Raw genomic sequence first — 20,631 nt, 5'->3', positions numbered from 1 at the left:
GCCTCAGGTACATCACCTGACATACTTGTCAGACTCTCTTACCAAACTAATCCGGACCAGCCAACATATCCAGCTGTCCATGGTCTCACCGTAAACAAAGTCAGTTTCTAAAGTAGATTCTTGATGGCAAGTAATAGATGTTCTTATCCTGGTGCTTGTTAATTGCCTCTTTCATATATGTTAACGAAATTCTTCTCATCACTTCAGGTGTCGTTCCGACTGACCAGAACGCATCCTGTCACCTTGCCAGGCGTAGTTGCCGTCCATCCTCAGTTTCCACCAGCCTCAGCCTCAGCCTCATCCTCCAGCCGCCTCACCGTCAACAATCCAACGGTCACCGACTTCTTCACGCCATCTGGTGTTACCTCCTAAGATGCAGTAAGTAAAACTGAAGCTGTAAAGGAATCATTTATACTGTAGGAATTAATTCTTAATGTATATAGATACAGTTGTCATATTAGTGCATGTAATTCCTACATTATTTGTCCGTCTTCAAAAAATGCCACACGTATGTGAATTGATCGTCATGTTTGTTTAAAAAAGTGATTGAATAATTCTGAAATTAACAAAATATTGTTTTTCTTCAGGTGTGGTGACAGCTACCCTCTCCAACATCCGCCAATTACACCGCTTCATGTGCAGGAATTGACACCCTCTGATACACTCTATATCCATGAATCATTAACTTAACATGTTGGAATTATCAAGATCTGTTTTGTATGTTTAAAACTTGGTACAACATCCTGCTTTTGACACGTTCGTCCACTTACAAGTCCCTGAAGTTGTCCATGTGTACCATCTGATGACTCGGCAGCTCTGAGGTGTTGAGGGGTGTTTCATGTCTCATGGCTCAGTTTCTGCCTGAAATACCCGCTAACACCTTCTAGTTGAACGATGACTCGGTTGTATTCACAAACATTTTCTAGGGTAATTGTATTTGGTCAACGTCTTTAGGGGATTGTTGTGAAAGATTTTAATACAGGAAGTATGTATCTTCCGAGAACGCATTTGGTTAAAACGTCACCTCAACAAAATATTTCGGTTGACATTCATGATACATTGAGAATATTCCAAATCATGTGCGGTGTAGGGAAGGATGTTGGCAGTATCTACCACTGACGTCTATGGATGTTGAACAGAACTAAGTGATAAGGTAAGTTCCAAACTGCGCTTATTTGATGGTTACAAATGATTAGACTCACTTATAGACAGACTGTTCCAAACAACTTCCTACCTATCTTTCCCTTTGGTCAATTCAGTTCTAAGTTCGTGTTCAGGTATATGAGAAATGACATCTGATCACAATCTCAACGTTTACAGGCACCCTTGACGCAGCTGTACACAGCCCCGTCTACCACACCGGTCTACCACATCCGTCTACTGCAACCGTCACCGCTCTTAATCTATGGTGAGTGTATGAACGCTCGGTCGCTGCAGTTTATATGTACAGTAAAGTACGGTTATAACGAACTCAAGGGGACTACTCATTTTAGTTCGTTATAACCGTAGTTCGTTATAAGCATATATACAGCATAACTACAGCCAATAGTCTGGACCAAAAAAAAGTTCGTTATATCCGTTAGTTCGTAATAAGCGTTTCGTTATAACCGTAGTTTACTGTATTATTGATTGTATACCAGTTGTAGTTGCGCACCACAGTATGGAAGCATGTTAGTGCCAGTCTACGTATGCGATGTTATATATTATATATACGTTTCGTTACTCAGACAGTGATATGGTCTTGTGAAGTTGCGACCCTAGTTGGACACCAGTTTATACAAACCTTTATGTTTAGCTGATTACTACTTAAATGTTTGGCAGCTTGGCCTTTCCATATTTGTATAACATACCCGGATCATTTCAAATTGTCAAACAATCAGCTCTGAAATAAAAGAAACTGCAGAATTATACTTGCAGTGCTTCATTGGATGATGACGGGTATTGGTTTGAAAAAGTTTTTTTTATATTTTTATATTTTTTTAATTCTCATGCTTTCATATTCACGTTTTACCTCCTAAACCTATTTTCCGTAATCGAGAAATCGTGACATGACTCCGCTAAAGGTTTGAGTAGATAATAGTAGATAATATTATTTATCATATAATTTATCATATAATGGGTAGGTTTCTTGGCAGGATAAAGCCAACGGATAAAAATGATATCCGTTGGGTCATATGCGGATAGATGCAAATATCAAAGGTCAAGTAGGGACTTCTTTCAGTGTTTATAAACAAACATGGCGTCGCACTTGTCATTCGGCGATCAAGTCAGAATTAACCATCGTGAATCTGAATAACCTACAGGGATAATTGCGACGTAACTAAGGCATTTTATAAGTTTTGGCAATTTGGGAGACTATTTTGCGAGGGCACTAGGCCTAGCCAAGCGGGATATGTGTGCTTGTACACCTCTCCGGCTTAAAACCTTCTCCACAAATAGTTGGATTTAGGCGAAATATGTATGATTTGTTACCTTGTTTCGTTTTGGTGCTACATCTGACTGAACTTCTTGACGTTATGATAGAACAGGCCGACTGTTGATAATAGACATGAAGATATGCACATGCATGTTTAACCATCTTCCATCTGTGTTCATATACAACGAATGTATCTATCTCTCCAACAGGCATTTCCCCCGAATATCAATGGACTAGAGTGGACCAAGCTTCTTTCCTCCACGATGTTTCTGAACTCTCAAGGAGTGGAGTGTCCCAACAGCCATGCTGCTCCAATATCTGCGGTTGTCACACTAAAGTCTACAACACGACAATCTGTATAGTCATAGTTACAAAGGATGCTGACAACATCAGATATCAGTTGATACAGTTAACTCAGTCTTCAATTCAAATCCCTTCTCCTAGATCAGTTATAATTGTCTTTCAACGTCACCTGTTTTGGGGTACAACGTAATTCTAACTTCCCTGTTCTATTACCACTTACTCCAAAGCCGTCATATGAAATTTATTTTGGTCTCTATCAGGGTGATGGATATATACAGGTGTAGTTGAGCCATGCTGCCCTGGATATATACATCTGAATACAAATAAGTACAGATCAAACGTTTCAAATTTCAAAAGTTGAGGATACACACAGGTTGCCGCCATGCTTCAAATTCTGTCTGCATTTGTCATCTTAATTTGTAAACTTTCTTTCGGCCTTTCGTGAGAATGGATATATACAGATGTGGTTGAGCCATGCTGCTCTGGATGTATTCATTTGATACCTTCTAAACAAGCAGTCTTCAAAGTACAAACAGGGATATCATATCAAATCATAATTAAACTGTACAAACAATTCAAAAAGTCAATCGAAAAGTTGATCTGGGTCACATTTGATCTTGTCATTCCAGTGATATTAATGACGAAAAATATTTCATATCTATAGCCAAACATTCAATAAGTATAAACGTTTTACCTTGAGGTGACGTCCTCCTTGAAGTGATTGAAGGGTTAGGGTCGATTGTTAACATGCCACGGTGTCTGATTGTCTGATGTTCTTAATATACAGCTAAAAGCATTTCTATATATTTTTCATGCTCCTTTCATTGTAACATGATTCGCTGTGCAGAGTTGCCTCCCTTGGGCACGCCAGAAACCTATGATTGTGGGTTCGAATCCCGGTTCGCCCCGATAATGTGTCTTGGTTGGTCAGCACCATACCCCTGCTCGTGGGTTTCACCGAAGTGGTCTGAGACCTGCATCACTTTCCCTCATGACATTTGTTAATTTGTTTTTAATAAAATTTTAAACTCGGCTATATCGTGTTGTCAAGTTGTCACCTGGTTACTATTTGCTGCCACGTCTCGTTCCTGAAACCCTGAGCGTTGGTTCGAATCCCAGATCCCAATTTGTAAGCACCACGCTCTGACTGTTTTTACCAATGCTAAAAGTGTACGACCTGCATCATTTCAGGCTGACACGCCGTGAAATGACTGGAATACTGTTCAACACTGCGTTAACCTCCTAAATGGGGTCCCTGACTATAATGGAGAGTGGTTTTCATTTATAACAGTCAGTTTTACAAGAATCACATGATATACAGAAACACGTGTTACATGATGTGTGACAGTTAACGCTAACGCTAACGGCGGACACACTCCATGTCTGAATTCTTCGTGACCAACTCGCGCCATTCTGGCACAAGCCAAATGGAGACTGGTGCCCCTCGAAGGAATGCAGAGGCATGAACACCATGCTGCTTCAAACAAGAACGATAACTCCTATTCTACCAGCGTCAAAGTTTATCGACAAAAACATGTATTTTGTTAAAGAGCACATTTATCAACCAATTCAACTCATTATTCTAATGTTGTGCTTGCAAATTAAGATCCATTGTAAAATCTGATCGACCCGTGGCAACTGCACCTGAACTTGACAAATCTGATTCTAACACATTAGCAACATCTTCAACATCAACAACTCCTATTGTACCACCATGATTCAGGTATTTGACGTTCATGGAGGAGTGAGTATGGTTCTAGCAATATTCCAGCAATATCGTGTCGGGGGACACCAGAAATGGGCTTCACACATTGTGTCCATATAGGGAATCGAGCCCGGGTCTTCAGCCTTCTTCGTGTTTTTTCGAAGTGTCAATTTTGAATCATCTGCGAATCTTTAAAGCCACAGCGATTATTCGTTTACATAATTAAAACTCGCCAGAGTGAAAACATACGGCAGGGCAGGAAATCAAGCTGAAAAGTCTTCATAATGCACGTGACCCGGCTATATCATGTTGCTGACACGCCGTGAAATGACTGGAATACTGTTCAACACTGCGTTAACCTCCTAAATGGGGTCCCTGACTATAATGGAGTGGTTTTCATTTATAACAGTCAGTATAACAAGAATCACATGATATACAGAAACATGTGTTACATGATGTGTGACAGTTAACGCTAACGCTCACGGCGGACACACTCCATGTTCCTTATACAACCAAAGTTCCTTTCCAATTTCATATTCACAGTAGTATACAGTACAAATGTAGTATCAGTATCTCTAGCTCTGTATGTATCTATCATCTGTGAAAAAAGGGAGAAATAGGCCACACCATCTGATTCTTCATTATGGCAAGCAGATGAACTTCTCTTGTTTTCAGTGTAACTTGTGGCATTCTTTTTGCATGTGGAAAGGTCAATGTTTAACTCTGTGAATGTAAATGATACTGCCAATCATTTAAATGTAGGAGCTGACACTGCCTAGTTACAAATTGTCTGGTAATACACAATTCTGGTAAAACATCATCAAGCACGACACACACAAATTTTTTCAATATAAAGGGCCCAATGACCCAAACTACAAATATTGGTATTACATAACTATTAATCCAGTGTTAGGTCATTTTAACTGCACCAATGTAACATAACTAGTAATTATTTTTAAATACAGAGTACAAATATGTACAGTATGAGAAACAGATGCATCTATGTACCTAGCTTCCTTCAATGTACACTTTGAGAAGAGCTGACATAACTTACTTAAGAAGTTTCTTATATTAAACATATCAATCATTATTTAAGGAAAGGTGTCCCTTTAACATAAAAATTTAAACACAAAAAATAACATTTTTATTTTGCACTAAAGTTATTTTTGTTGTTGGAAAAAATACAACATTAATAATAATAAGGATATTAACACAAGAATATATTATTACATCACAAAGTAAGAATACACGCAGTGAATAAGTATTCTCGATGTGTTTGCCTTTGACCGGAATCGAACCGAGTCTAAAGATTACTCTTTCAGACTACGTACCATTCAAAAGCTTCATTACATCTAATTTCAATGTTAAAAAATGTACCCTTTGTTATTATGCAAATCAAAGGGTTAACCCATCATCAGCGTCAGAAACTGACACAAGTCCTTCAGTCCTTGCCAAACTGCCCAATTGTTAAGGTATCATAACGACTAGTAGAAATTTGCCATTTATAAATGTTAATAAACTTGCTGAAATAGTATATGTGTGAACATTCCACACTTTCTAAAAACATAAATGTATGCAAATATAAAAGGGCACTCACTGTAAATGACGATGAAAGCAATACCAGTCGGTCTTGCTTCAGCCATCAGAGGATGTTGAGCTCCAGCAATGCAATAATATGTTTTGCAAATATTTTAGCTTCTACCTCATGCTTAGTTAAAATTCTTTGCAACAGATGAATCACAATTCCAAATGTGTGCTTGAGGTTTCAAAGTTGATTTATCAAATGAGACATATGCAATAAAGCAAGAAAATCTATTTAAGGGTCCCAAAAGATCCCCTAACAGCACTTAGTTTAACCATGAATAAAAAAAATAAAAATTATTATTATTATTATTATTATCATTACGTATTATGTCTTATAAACAGACTAATCATTTCCGGTTAGAATGATAGTGACAACAAACAGCAGTAAACAAGTCAAGATAAGGAACATTGGATGGGCTGTTGAGAAGGTTAGAGGCATGAAAAAGTTTCATATTTTCTTCACATTACTTTAGGCACAGTACATTATACGGCATAACTATCAGGATCCTCATGTACGGGAACGCTCACCTGAAATATCCTCAACCTCGCATGCAATCGATTGACGCTTGCTGTCAGGTGTGGAACAATCCATCAATAGTGAATGCCTTTTGATTTTGTTATCTCTGCAAAGATATTTCTTCACGCTGGTTTGCAATCCATCCTTAAATTTCATAAAGTTATTTATTTTTATGAAACAGTTTCTACACAAACCAGCTTCGTGGTGATCATGCAGCAAAGAAACTGTCTCGGCATCCAAGAGGACACACTTACTTACTTACTTACTTTGGAGATTTAACATGCGCTTTCCCACTGATGCGTATTTCGCACACGGGCCCGGCCAGGCCATTTAATGTATTTCCGAAAGGGGCGAAAGTGGTGTGTGCAACCTAAGAGGGGGCTTTAGGGGTTGCTTATATAGAATTTGGGAATTTTGAGATTTGGGATAGATGCCGATGGGGTTGGGGAGGAGAACTAAAGGGGCTGGGTATGGTGGATGTTTGTTTGTTTGTTTATGTGATTTTGATTTGGTAGATTATTGTGTTTTTAGATGCGTTTTATTAGTTCCGTTTTGATTAAGAATATGCCTAAGGCCTTGAAGTTTTCTAGTTTATTTTGTGGGTTTAGTATTGCTTCTAGAGTGAGAGCCTTGTTTAGATTGAGGGTGGTTTGTAATGCGGTTCGATGTGTTAGGTAGTGTGTGCAGTGGATGAGTGCGAGTTCTGGGGTTTCTAGTTGTTTGCAGTGTGGGCAGTTACCCGTAGTGTGTTTTTAAATTTTTTTAGGTGGTTATTTAGGTTGGTGTGTCCTGTTTGGAGTTTAGTGATTACTCAGTCGATTTTTTTTGATGGATGGAGAATTTTTGGTTTTGTTAGTGGTTTGCTGAGTACTTTTTTGATTTGGCTATTTGAGTTTAGATATAGGTTATGCCATTTTTTGGTGATTTTTTGCTTGTTAACACTTTTAATTTCTGATTTTGAGATGGGTAAGTTTAAGCTTATTTCTGGGATTTTGAGGGATAGTAGATATCCGATACGTCTAGCTGCTTTATCGGCGTTTTCATTACCGAAGAGGACACAGAGTTTTGCAAGAATATTATCCTCGACACACTTCCTGCCAGACAATTTAAAAGAAATGGAATTACCTGATGACAAACAAACAAAACAATTAATAGGGTATAATTTCGTCTGCTTCACGGCGATGTGCGTAAACTTAGGTCACCTGTCTGTAGTTCGATAGGTCACGATTAGGCCCTAGCTCCATGCATGGCTGTAGTCGCCTGGCACAGTGTGAAGTTTCGACTGGTGGTGGTATAGAGAGCTCCCCGAGCGGGCTATTGCTGTGAGGAGCTTGAAGAAAATTTCATGTTATATTAAAAACGAAAATTGATTTGTTATTTCGTCATTGTTTAATCCTGAGTACATCGTGAAGTCTTCCATGTAGTTTCGATCATCATTAATATATAAGAACAAGCGTAGATAAACAGATAAACACAACTGTAACGTGAACCCTGAATTAAAGCATCTGTTATTCGGACCATTGATTTTTCGAATCAGTAGGCTTCCATGTTTTCGTATGTTCTTATTTTGGGAAAACCCAGGATATCATCATCAAAATATCGACAAGTGTCTTATGGGACAATAAACAAAGGCAAGTTTTGATAATTTGCAATTGTCAAATGTAAAACATTCACGCTGCTATCTGATATTTGATAAAATATAATCGCATATTGCCTTTTGTTGTGAGATACGTTCCCTAAGAGATCACACGGGTGACATCATCTGGTCAGACTGCAGTTGCCTATATCGATCCCAAAACCTGAATAAACGTTTTTACGGAAGTTGTCGATATCTTGCCTTGATACGTATGTTATGTACGGAGTCCATACTTCCTTGATGCAACGATTTGTCCCATATTTAGGACAGGTTATCGCATGGCATTTACCGTTCAGAAACACATTCTCATGTCGTGACCCTATGCAGATTCACTTGCCAGAATAAAGTAAGTGAAAGTACCCTGAAACACATAATGGCATATCCAAAACACATGTCCTGTCCAGGGGCACAATCCGCGGTAGTAGTGCACTTTACCGCGCGCACTTTTTCAGATCCAATTAGCGCTGTGGGGGCTCGAACGCGCTTCGCCGGCTCACCGGCTCTGCTAATTAGTGCGTTAATTAGCCGACGCTCTACCACTGGACCACAGGCGCTATCACATGTAATCAGTGCTCGTTTAACAGGTCATTAGAATCCCCATTGACATGCATGAATAATTCAGTAAACAATGAATTGCGCATGCGTGTGACGTCACTGCCCGCTCTCCCATTCATCTTTTCTTGAAACCACACCCGCAATTGTTAATGTCAACATGACCGACCAATGGGATTAACTGGATTAACGCTTGAAAAGGTAAGAATTTATGGCTAACCCTTGCCCAAAGCCAGCTGACCCTAATGACCGAAAAGGGGTTTTGGATCGTAAAGACATGTAAGTTTCCCTAAGACCGAAAAACGGGTGTTGGATCGTAAAGTTGTGTAAGTTTCCCTAAGACCTAGATCGGGTGTTTGATCGTAAAGATGTGTAAGTTTCCCTAAGACCGAGAACGGGTGTTTGATTGTAAAGATGTGTAAGTTTCCCTAAGACCGAAAACGGGTGTTGGATCGTGAAGCGAGAGTCACCAGAGCGTGAGGCACGGTAACGGTATAACGAGACAGCGGTGGTACTATAGCGCGGTAATTGAGCGGATGGTAGAGCTCGGGCTGCGCCCGGTAAACTGCATTGTTGCCCAATCTGCAAATTGATCTTTCTGGTAAAACAGTTTTATTCTATCTTCTTGCCGATTTAGAGATTTTGTCTGAGATGATGGCTTTGCTATATGATACTGCGATGTTGTGCTGAATGTAAATAATAATGTAACTGTAGTTATGGAAGACAATCCAGTAATTAAACACTTACAGAACAATACTAACCTTAAACATGTTAAATGCCAATTATACAATGTATGCTGTTGCTATTTCTCATGTCACTGTCAATACATTGCTATTTGTATATTTATCATGTTTGGGAGAGGCATTCAGATAAGCAAAATTTGCTTGTTTGCCAATCCCTCCACTTTATGGAAATAAATATGTTTATTTCAACTGTTGCAACACAAATACATGTACTTATAAACAAAGGCTTTGATTGTCTAGTGTTCATTCTAGTTTTCAAGAATGCATTTCAATTTGTTGTTTGGCTTCATCTGACATTCAAAATCATGATTTGACTTGAAAAACTATGGCTTTTTTTCATAATGTTTCTATAATTGGGTTTCGGATTAAAACAAAGTGTCTTCACATGCTAAAGGGAAACAAGGAGCACCTTAGAATACAGCACCACAGGTTCTCATGAGGATGATCTCTGTTGTAAGTCACATGTCACTGAGATTAGCAACTTTTTGGGGGGGGAATCCGTCAGACGCAAATTAGCAACCTTCGGAATGTAAGCCTGTCAGTTTAGTGCAAATTTACCTAGTCATGCCTTAGATGTTATGGGTCGAATAGGTGACGGACTCTTATGAAAGTAACGGGTAGGCAGGTTCCAAGGGACTTTAGTCTAAGACAAGCATGATTAATCCTGATGCTAGTTGGCACACTCATCCCTTTCCGTAATCTACAAGATACCGAGTGGTGAGGAATGATGGCACTAAACGTCATTCATCAGACGTCGAATTAGCACATGAATGACATTGTTTTTAATAATTTCCCAGGTGATTTTGTCACAGAAATGTGTGGGAGAGTTCCTTCTAGGAAGGCATAAGCAAGCATGAATAGTGATGCCACAAGGTTGAGTCGGCTTTTGAATCATTACTGAAGAAATGTAGAGGTTGTAAGTGGCTTGTGTGGATGTTCCAGGACAGTATCCAGTAGCCAAAATATTTGACACCAAACCATTTCATATCCTGCTTTCTTGGCGTTTTGTGTGAAGGAGCTGCTAGAATGTAATAGCAAACAAATGAGTACCTAATGATCGTAAAGGGTGGATTGATCTTAAAGAGGATCCAAGGGCTAAGGATAGAGTTTGGGGTAACCTACCCTAACACAATTAACTAACCCTACGGATAGACTATCAGGTTTACAGGAGAATCCTCACATTGATCCAATCACACACCAAATAGCACCGCTTATTAGCGCTGAGTAGAGTACTTCAGCTAAAACAATACATGCGCGCTGGCTCGTGTCGGCCTTTGATGCAACCGCAAAGAACAAAGACATCGTGTGTCGTCTGTCTGTCAGGTGTGATCAGTGATGACCTAAGTGAGGAGAACGCTTGTCTTGACCCCAGCAGTGACAATTCACAGGATGTAATTAGTGTTAGTACTTGTTACAAGTGCTGCTCAATAAACATTGATGTGTTTTCAGCGTATGTCTAAGTTGGTATTTCTGCTATCCAAAATGTCTTATTGTTGATATAAATGCGATGTTTAATAATGTGAGCTTTGGCATTTAATTCACCCTCGCGTTAATTTCAAGATTTACAGTATCTATGTCTGCATGGAATTATTTTTAAATTTTGTGACTAGCCCTTACTTGTCCACACAAACACGATCTGTGAACACATTTAGTACCTAACACTTCGTTAGCTTTATTTACCCTACTGCATGACCAATCCCTGAGATATGTGTAATAAATTACACATGACACAGTCATCAGAGATCTGGGATTATCCTACTTAGACTAGTTTATGTATCCATGTTTCATCTTGGATAACTGTATGGGACCAGGGTGCAGACTGGTTATGTCTGGTGCAACTGGCTTTTCTTGTCAACATGCACCCGGTGCAAGTCAAATCAAGTTCCTAAAATCAAAACTTGCCTTTTGTAATCTAAAGTATCGCATACGATTACGCTGGAATAGATTGTTACCAAGTTGAGATGCTCAAACTCCAACTTGTTTTTTATGTGTGTTTTGCATTCTGGAATTCTGCTGAGAAACGGATTTGCAATCCGTTGTATGGACATCAGTGTTGGGAAGTGGCCAGCTAGGGAACATTTCTGTTATTTGATTTCATCCAGGGTACATTTCCATTATTTCTGTATACCATGGCGTATTATTCTCTGCATTATTGTTTAATAAAAAGATATAATTTGCATTTATTTTTTTCCAGGAAATCATCACTTGTGGATGGGATGTCCTGTCTCTAAATTGAATATCCTGTGGACCATTGTGAGACATATTACTAGCGCCTCAACATGTCCAGGAACCAAGGTGCCAGAAGAGCCGGAGGCCACCCAATATCTATCAACGGAATTCTTGACAATGTAAGTGTTATCCTGGTTACTGTTTAGTTCTGGGCGTAACGATTGATGGAGCTATTATGCAACACAATTGTCCATGGCCTTAACATATAAATTATCTCTCGATGCCATGCTACATTATCGATAGTGCTAGTAGTGGCAATAATTTATATATTTAATTTTTGTAACCCAAAGTAAACATTGCTTGAAGAATGAAGATACATATCCATTAAGAATACCGTATTCGACATAATAAGCACCCAGGGCGCTCTCAAATTTAGAAATAGGGGGCTCTTATTAGAATATAATTTTGGTGAAAAACAACAGAGTTGAAAGATCGTAAATTTTGTGGTTTATGCTGTCAGCCTGAAATGTTTATATTCGACAGATATATTTTTCCAGAATTTAATTTCCAATAATAAAGGATGCATATAACACACATATTATACAGGAATAAATAAGTCTTGTGTACATTGATCAATCAGAAGGGGTACTAATTGGGATCGTTTACCATGTTTACCAGCCAATATTGCTGTAAATATCGCCGTGGGCGCTTCTTAGAGGGGGGCGCTTATTACGTCGAATACAGTATGCTCATAAATATCATATAATCAGAACCTAATGTAAGCATGGTAACAGTCAAATGTTTGTTTTCGCTTTCTATCTCCAGTTTCCATTTATTCAGTCATACACCTTGTCCATAACCATGGTAACAGTGTTGTTTGTTTGTCAGGCCATGAGGGCAGTGAAAGATGCACAGATTGCTGTTGCCCAGATACAGAACATCTCCGACATAGACAAAGCCCCGCCCTACATCTCTCCTAACACCTCTTTGGTGAACCCTATGACTGGGGAGAGGATACCTCCCACTGGAGCCTCTTCATCAGCATCTGCCGCCAGACAACCAGGTAGGTAGGAGGGAGGGAGGGAAGCAAGAGATGAGAGATGATGTAAGGTGTTCAAGGGGGGGCCGTCTTGCCGAGGCAAGTGTGTCCACTGGCCTATATCAAAGCCTAGTTTCTACCCTTGCCACATCATGGCCATTTTTCTTTGCTTGACCCTGGCACCACCTCGCGTAGATCACGAGTTGTGCCCCTTGTAATGAAAACGCGACATCCAATCAGAAAGCTGTTCTTATCTCGAATAGCTTCACAAAGATGGCGACTACCATAGGCGACGACCTAGTCAATCAGATAACGAAATCATTCATGATTTCATCCCTGACACAAAAACATAGGCAATCATATTTCGAGGAAAAAAACATGTCAACAAAGACAGGCAGAGGTAAATCTCTTCACACGAAGGTGGGTTGGCTAGACAGGTGAGGGGGTGCAGTGAGTGATGTTAGAGTGGGGTAAGGGGGGTGTGAGGTGGGGAGGGTGAGCAATGAGGTTAGGTAGGGTGAGGGGTTGGTGGGGTGGAGGGAACAGTGGGATAGGCATGGGGGGAGGAGGGGGGAGTTGGGGAGGGTGAGCAATGAGGTTAGGTAGGGTGAGGGGTTGGTGGGGTGGAGGGAACAGTGGGATAGGCATGGGGGGAGGAGGGGGGAGTTGGGGAGGTGAGCAATGAGGTTAGGTGGGGTGAGGGGTTGGTGGGGTGGAGGGAACAGTGTGATAGGCATGGGGGGAGGAGGGGGATGTGAGGTGGGGAGGGTGAGCAATGAGGTTAGGTGGGGTGAGGGGTTGGTTGGGTGGAGGGAACAGTGGGATAGGCATGGGGGAGGGGGTGTGAGGTGGGGAGGGTGAGCAGTGAGGTGAGGTGGGGTGAGGGGTTGGTTGGGTGGAGGGAACAGTGTGATAGGCATGGAGGAGGGGGATGTGAGGTGGGGGATGTGAGGTGGGGAGGGGAGCAGTGAGGTTAGGTGGGGTGAGGGGTTGGTTGGGTGGAGGGAACAGTGTGATAGGCATGGGGGGAGGAGGGGGGAGTTGGGGAGGGTGAGCAATGAGGTTAGGTGGGGTGAGGGGTTGGTTGGGTGGAGGGAACAGTGGGATAGGCATGGGGGAGGGGGTGTGAGGTGGGGAGGGTGAGCAGTGAGGTGAGGTGGGGTGAGGGGTTGGTTGGGTGGAGGGAACAGTGTGATAGGCATGGAGGAGGGGGATGTGAGGTGGGGAGGGGAGCAGTGAGGTTAGGTGGGGTGAGGGGTTGGTTGGGTGGAGGGAACAGTGTGATAGGCATGGGGGGAGGAGGGGGGAGTTGGGGAGGGTGAGCAGTGAGGTTAGGTGGGGTGGGGGGAACAGTGGGATAGGCATGGGCGGAGGGGGGGTGAGGTGGGGAGGGTGAACAGTGAGGTGAGGTGGGGTGAGGGGTTGGTGGGGTGGAGTGAACAGTGGGATAGGCCTGGGGGAGGGGGCTGCGAGTGAGGTGGGAAGGGTGAGCAGTGAGGTTGGTTTGGATGAGAGGTGGGTGGGCAGAGATGCGTAATAACTACTCTTTTGAACCTCAAATTACGATTTAACATTTTTCCTACCCAAATTACGACATATTTTTCACGTATTATTTACATGTATAAAATATCACGGAGAGCAAATTGTTCATTCAAAGCTAATTACCAAAGTTATTCCAAATACAATGTCTTTGTTTGAAATGTGGCCCCGATGTATGTCACTGATAAGGTTGTCGCTTGCCGTTATGGAACTTGTCTTTTACGATGTTTGAATTGATATTCAGTTTCAAGGTTTTGTCATATTATTCCATACAAACGCAAGTGGAGTCATTTTCCCTGCTTAATTTGAGCTTTATCGTCCTGTTTTAAAAATAGTGCGGCTTGCATGTGCAGCTACATTCCTAGCGTCAGTGCATGTGTACCCATGCATCACATATGTATATGCCTAATGAAAATGTTGAATCTAGAAACCAGCATCATGGCATGATACTCTTAACATTACTCTTTTTCACATGAAATTACACTGTTTTACCCCACCTGATTACTTTAATTAGGGTTGACATCTCGGGGTGGGGTGGGCGTGTGAGTGAGTGAGGGGGGGGGGGGGGGGGGGGGGGGGGGGAGGGAGTCAGGTGGGGAGAGGGGGATGTCAGTGAGGATGGAGAGAAGGAGCAGTGACACCCTTGGGTACAAGGTGCGGTGAAATGTGTCCTGGACAGATTCCCTTCTGGTCCTGCACCATTTCGTGTCTTTTCCATGTTTTGTGTATACGATACTGAATGAGTGCAAGTAACTTCGAACCCATTTTAATGAAATCCTTTGGTTAATTTCTATGACATATTTTTTCTCTGTACATTATGTACCGACTAATGCAGAAGATGAAATGTTATCAGACTGCCATGGCACAACATTGACCTGACAACCTGATAAATGATTCAAGTCAAATAGAAGATTCAGTAAAGGGAAGTTCCAATTGCTGTTTCAGTAACCAAAGATAACTCAGCAATTAAAATGACAGATGGTACACTAATCAACATCGTGGCCTGTCAGAATGTACAGATCGGCCACTACAACAGGATGTACGTCCAGACAGGACGCCAGCAGAACCAGGAGGTGGAAGAGGACTCATCCTCTGATTCTGACAACTTTGACAATGAGGAAGACCTACAGGAGCAGGTGCGGCAACGGTGTCTGGCTGATGAGGAAACAGCTGAAATACTTAGAGGTGAGTTTCTGCTAATGTGGCTGAAATACTTAGAGGTGAGTTTCTGCTAATGAGGCTGAAATACATTGAGGTGAGTTTCTGTTAATGAGGCTGAAATACATTGAGGTGAGTTTCTGCTAATGAGGCTGAAATACATTGAGGTGAGTTTCTGCTAATGAGGCTGAAATACATTGAGGTGAGTTTATGTTAATGAGGCTGAAATACATTGAGGTGAGTTTCTGTTAATGAGGCTGAAATACATTGAGGTGAGTTTCTGCTAATGAGGCTGAAATAAATTGAGGTGAGTTTCTGCTAATGAGGCTGAAATACATTGAGGTGAGTTTCTGCTAATGAGGCTGAAATACTTAGAGGTGAGTTTCTGTTAATGAGGCTGAAATACATTGAGGTGAGTTTCTGCTAATGAGGCTGAAATACATTGAGATGAGTTTCTGCTAATGAGGCTGAAATACATTGAGGTGAGTTTATGCTAATGAGGCTGAAATACATTCAGGTGAGTTTCTGTTAATGAGGCTGAAATACTTAGGGGTGAGTTTCTGTTCATTCTGTTAATTGTACATGGACCTTATTGTATTTATTGTACATGGGCCTCATTGTATTAATTGTCCATGGGCATCATTGTATTAATTGTACATGGGCATCATTGTATTTATTGTACATGGGCATCATTGTATTAATTGTACTTGGGCCTCATTGCATCAATTGTACATGGACATCATTGTATTAATTGCATATGGGCATCATTGCATCAATTGTACATGGGCATCATTGCATCAATTGTACATGGGCCTCATTGTATTTATTGTACATGGGCCTCATTGCATTAATTGTACATGGGCATCATTGTATTAATTGTACATGGGCATCATTGTATTAATTGTCTATGGGCCTCATTGCATCAATTGTACATGGGCATCATTGTATTTATTGTACATGGGCATCATCGTATTAATTGTACATTGGCCTCATTGTATTAATTGTACATGGGCCTGAGACCTTAATACTGAAATAAATGATTGATTGATTGATAATTTATGGACAGGCAACCTATTTCTCACAAATACACTGATGATAAGAAAAGGACATATAACTTATATCTCATGACTCTGAACATATTGAATATAACTTGAGTGTCACATGAAAAAGAGGATCATGTGATAGTTACCTATACCTCACAGTTAAGAGGTATCAATAACTGATGAACATTTGTGTTGTAGATTCGCATCGCCAGGTCTCAGATGTTGAGCTCCAGCGATTGTCTCGTTACGTCGGTGGCTCGTGGAGGCGATTAAGTAAGTGGGCAGCCATTGCTAGGTGATGAGATACACAATATCGTTGTGGGTTTTCAGCCTGAGTCTCAGATTTGTATGACAATCATCTGACATGTAGAATATTCCAGTTTCTTTCCCATATTATCCCAGTTGATATCATTCATTCATGAACTATTTACCTGACATTTCTGAACATGGTATTTTTGGTTCAGGGCTGATTGTCTTAAATAAATAAACCAATAAAAAATTTAAAATTTCAATTTCAAATATATTTTTTATATTTGCAACAAGTTGGAAGGAAAAAATAAAATAGTGGTAGCATGAGGAAAAGGGAAGGCAACAAGTTTGGAGTTACCTCCCTTCCATTATAGATTCATTTATCACAACTGGTCCATTACTGACTGTCTGTTGTCCACAGTTCGGCTGTTGGGGATTGAGGAGTCAGATGTGGACTACATTTTCCACACCCACCAGAGCGACGGTCTTGAAGAGGTCATATACCAGCTGCTGAAGAAGTGGAAAATAGGAAACAATAACCCCACAGTTGGCGACCTCATCGCAGCGCTGGAGAAAGCCGAGATGGGTCGATTATTGAAACACCTGAAGCCTTAAAACCTTTCTTATGTGTTCTGTATTTCCTGAAATAACCACCAACTTTCCAAAGAAACGAGAATTTTATTTTGTCAGTGATGATTTTGTCAATATTTTGCTTGTATGACTAAATGCATTGCCCGTCTTTAAGTGATGGAATGTTATTGGAATGTTTCTAAAATAATTTATACCCCCTGGCACAGCCTGTTGCCAATGCCAATACAACTGATGTGTTAAAAGAGGATTTTGTGTTTAGGGGGGTGTGCTAATTTCAGGAAATATGGTATTAAGAAGTTTATGAAGTGAAATAATTCAGATTTTTTTTTCAAATAGGATTGAGTTATTGCAAGATTAATTACAGATTGAAAGGTATTTTCTCTGTTTCAATGGTTACGGATGTTTGCGTAGATCCTATGAATACGATTGACCAATGGGAATTTTTGTATTGGTTTGAAAATTATCAACACCCAGCTAGGACTGGAGTGTGATGATTCATCATGTTCATAGCAAAGTGTTTGCACGTCCAGAGAGTGAAATTTTTTGTTTTGAATAACGAAAAATAAGAATTATCATCATCATTTTTTGTTTAAAATAAGGAAATAATCAATGCCTTTCTTGTTATTAACATTGTGAATGTTCCAAGCTTAAATTGCCTGGTATATGGATACATTCATTGTGTTTTATGATTGGACTTGACTTATCTTTGCAATGTTGACACCAAACTCCATCCCAGTGTGTGACTCCTTCGATTACCCTCCCAGTATCATCGCTGCCAGTGTCAACGCTTCATCGCAGGGAAGTGCTGTGACTGGTGGCAGCAATAGTATAGAGAGTCTCACAAATGGACTAGCACTGTGAGGAGCTTGTGTTGACACATGGCTTCAGGAGATATTATATTTCAGATAGATGTTATTCGTTTTGTTGCTGCTTATTGTTAAAAAAGTTTAATTTGAACCTGCCAACTTCAAATTGTCTTTGTTTTAAAAAACAGTTTCATTCCTCAACAGTGATGTATCCTGGGAAGAATTGATTATTGACAAGAAACTTGAGGTCAGGAGGTCCCTGTTTCTTAAAGTGGTACTACTTCCGCACATAAATATACACCTCCTCCCTGGGCAGTCCGGGTTAGAACAGGTCCCCAGCAACTGATGCTTGCTGTGTGATGTGACTTCATGGATCACGTGGTCAGCCCAGGTGACATGGTTGATTATGTGTCAGCGTTCCCTGAACGTGGGGATTGTTGCTGAGTTGTATCACCTGGCACCCTGGATCATCGATTCATCCTGATGATTGTTTTGATTTTAAGTCACATCCCACTGCTTGCATCTTCCCGAGGCAAGAGAGTTAACTGACTTTAAAAGTCCAGTTTCCACCCTTACCGAACTAGGCTGGAAGTCCTGGGCTCGATCGTAGGGCCACCAGTGGCTATTACGAGTTATGTCCTTTCTATGCCTCTCCTATTGACCAATCAGATTCAACCTCTCGTACCACTTGCATTTGTTTCAAACAAAACGGTGGCACCCAATCAAGACGATCTGATCAATAATAAAGATCTATATTGTGATAAAACGAGTCTTACATCGCCAAGTGCATCAAATCACGTGAGCAACTTGATTAAAAACATGAAAAGACTTAGAAAATATCTGTTGAAAACGAGTTAGCCGTGCACATGCTTTGCAAATCCTGCAGTCAATCGAAATCTGCATGACACTTTACGAACCGGATTTCGATTTCGGTGCAGATTGGACTATGCATAGACTCGTTAGCCCAGCCAAAATTTAACTCCATAATACCAGCCTAGTTCGGCAAGGGTGGAAATTGGACTTTTATAGTCAGTTAACTCACTTGCTTCGGGAAGATGACTGCTTGTGGCTCTTACCCCAGTGGTGAACATCAAAGACCTATTGTAATCAGTCTTCAGACTTTTCTTCCAGAACCAGTAGATAAGGTTTGATATAACCAAAATACTGTTCAAAATTGCACTTACACATCCTTCTCACACTGCAGAAGCTGAAATATTTGGAAGTCTAAAGTACAAGGACTCAGTTTGACGTTTATGTATGATTTCCTCATGAACCAGCCTAGTCTGTGAGATGTTAAATCATGACTGTATTTATCTTGGATGACTGTCATTATCTCTGTATGTTTGCTTTTTTAAAGCTTTTTGTTGTATAGTCTTTTTACTGAACACCACATTTCTCTGTCACCTGTGAATAACGGTACATATGGCTGATATGTGGTGTTGTAGTGACACATGTCTATTTTTAGTAAGCTCATATGCTGGTGAAATTTGGCTGTTTAGTACTCATAGAAGCCAACCTGGGATTAACATCACAATTTGTGCAATGTCAGCTGAATGCTCATTGGTCAGATTACCCACTGATTTCCATCTGGCTGGAACCAGACTGTCTTGATTTGTTGGTTGAAAATGGAGACTACACTGCAAAGCGGCCATATGTTTCAAAGGCTTATTGAAGAACGTATTGAGGATGCAGGAAAGATGATCATGATGATGTGACATAATGACCATGTTTATCTTATTGGAACTGTTGGTAATTTTTTATGAGACATTGTGTTGATGAGGTTTCATTGTACATACTTAACTGATCCGCCGACTCTAAATTGCAGATGATAATAAACATTTTGAGGTCACATTTCTGTTTGCTTGCCTGACAACAAAGAAAATTACTGAATGAAGACGTGCTCCTTGTGGGTTAGTAGTTGTTAGTAGGGTACCTCAGAGGTCTATCGTCAGGGTGGGGTTTGTGGTCGAAAGCGTTAATTCCCTTCTCATATTGATCGGCTTGAAAGAGTTCTTTTTTCCACTAAATTGAAACTTGGTGGAAAGAACAGAATTTTGTTGCACATTTGTGAATTATTTGGGGGGTGGCAGATCTGTAATCAAAGTACTGTAGAAAGCACTGATTTGTTTAGTTTGTTATTTGAGCTGTTGTGCCATGTTATATCTAACTTTTGCTTTTGTATACATTTTCTGTACTTTTCTCTATGATCATGTTATTTAACTCTGCTCTTCTGAGTCGGCTCTGTGTAAATAGCTTGAATTTTGTTGAATGTTTAATATTGAAAATTCTTCCTTTATCATATGGATGTCTCCATAGTGTAGTGGATAGAATGTTGGATCAGTGGTTCCATAACCAGTGACGACGTTACAAGATGGTACTTGTTGCCAAGTTACTGTGCCAGAAATCAATGTGGGTTTGAATCCCAGATTACCTAATTGTTTCTTGGTTTGTCAGCACCATACCCATACTAGTTGGTTTCACCTTAGTGATAAAGTTGACATGATGTGATAACTAACTACTGTTCAATGTGGCATCAAAACCCTATTTTTACAGAGCTCCAAATAATCTGCCTATTTGAGTA

General features: G+C 40.5%; 1 protein-coding gene and 1 long non-coding RNA gene across 2 annotated transcripts; both read left to right on the top strand.

Annotated features, from left to right (window-relative positions):
* Window positions 1-3,599, top strand: LOC124152310. The gene is made up of 4 exons (XR_007220486.1): window positions 1-378; window positions 588-1,153; window positions 1,321-1,408; window positions 2,626-3,599. It is a non-coding gene; the product is annotated as an uncharacterized LOC124152310 (long non-coding RNA).
* A 4,435-nt stretch (window positions 3,600-8,034) lies between these two features.
* LOC124152333 (receptor-interacting serine/threonine-protein kinase 1-like) lies at window positions 8,035-18,663 on the top strand. Its single transcript, XM_046525231.2, has 6 exons — window positions 8,035-8,156; window positions 11,651-11,804; window positions 12,514-12,688; window positions 15,149-15,388; window positions 16,603-16,677; window positions 17,075-18,663. The coding sequence occupies exons 2-6, from the start codon at window positions 11,736-11,738 to the stop codon at window positions 17,266-17,268; spliced, it is 753 nt and encodes a 250-aa protein (XP_046381187.2). The 5' UTR covers window positions 8,035-8,156; window positions 11,651-11,735; the 3' UTR covers window positions 17,269-18,663.
* Window positions 18,664-20,631: the final 1,968 nt, after the last annotated feature.

This window comes from Haliotis rufescens, unplaced genomic scaffold (assembly GCF_023055435.1).
Source record: "Haliotis rufescens isolate VD_foot unplaced genomic scaffold, xgHalRufe1.0.p SCAF_13, whole genome shotgun sequence".
Lineage (NCBI taxonomy): Eukaryota > Metazoa > Mollusca > Gastropoda > Lepetellida > Haliotidae > Haliotis > Haliotis rufescens.
Note: the sequence above shows the minus strand (reverse complement) of the source record. Positions and strands in the feature narration are given on the sequence as shown.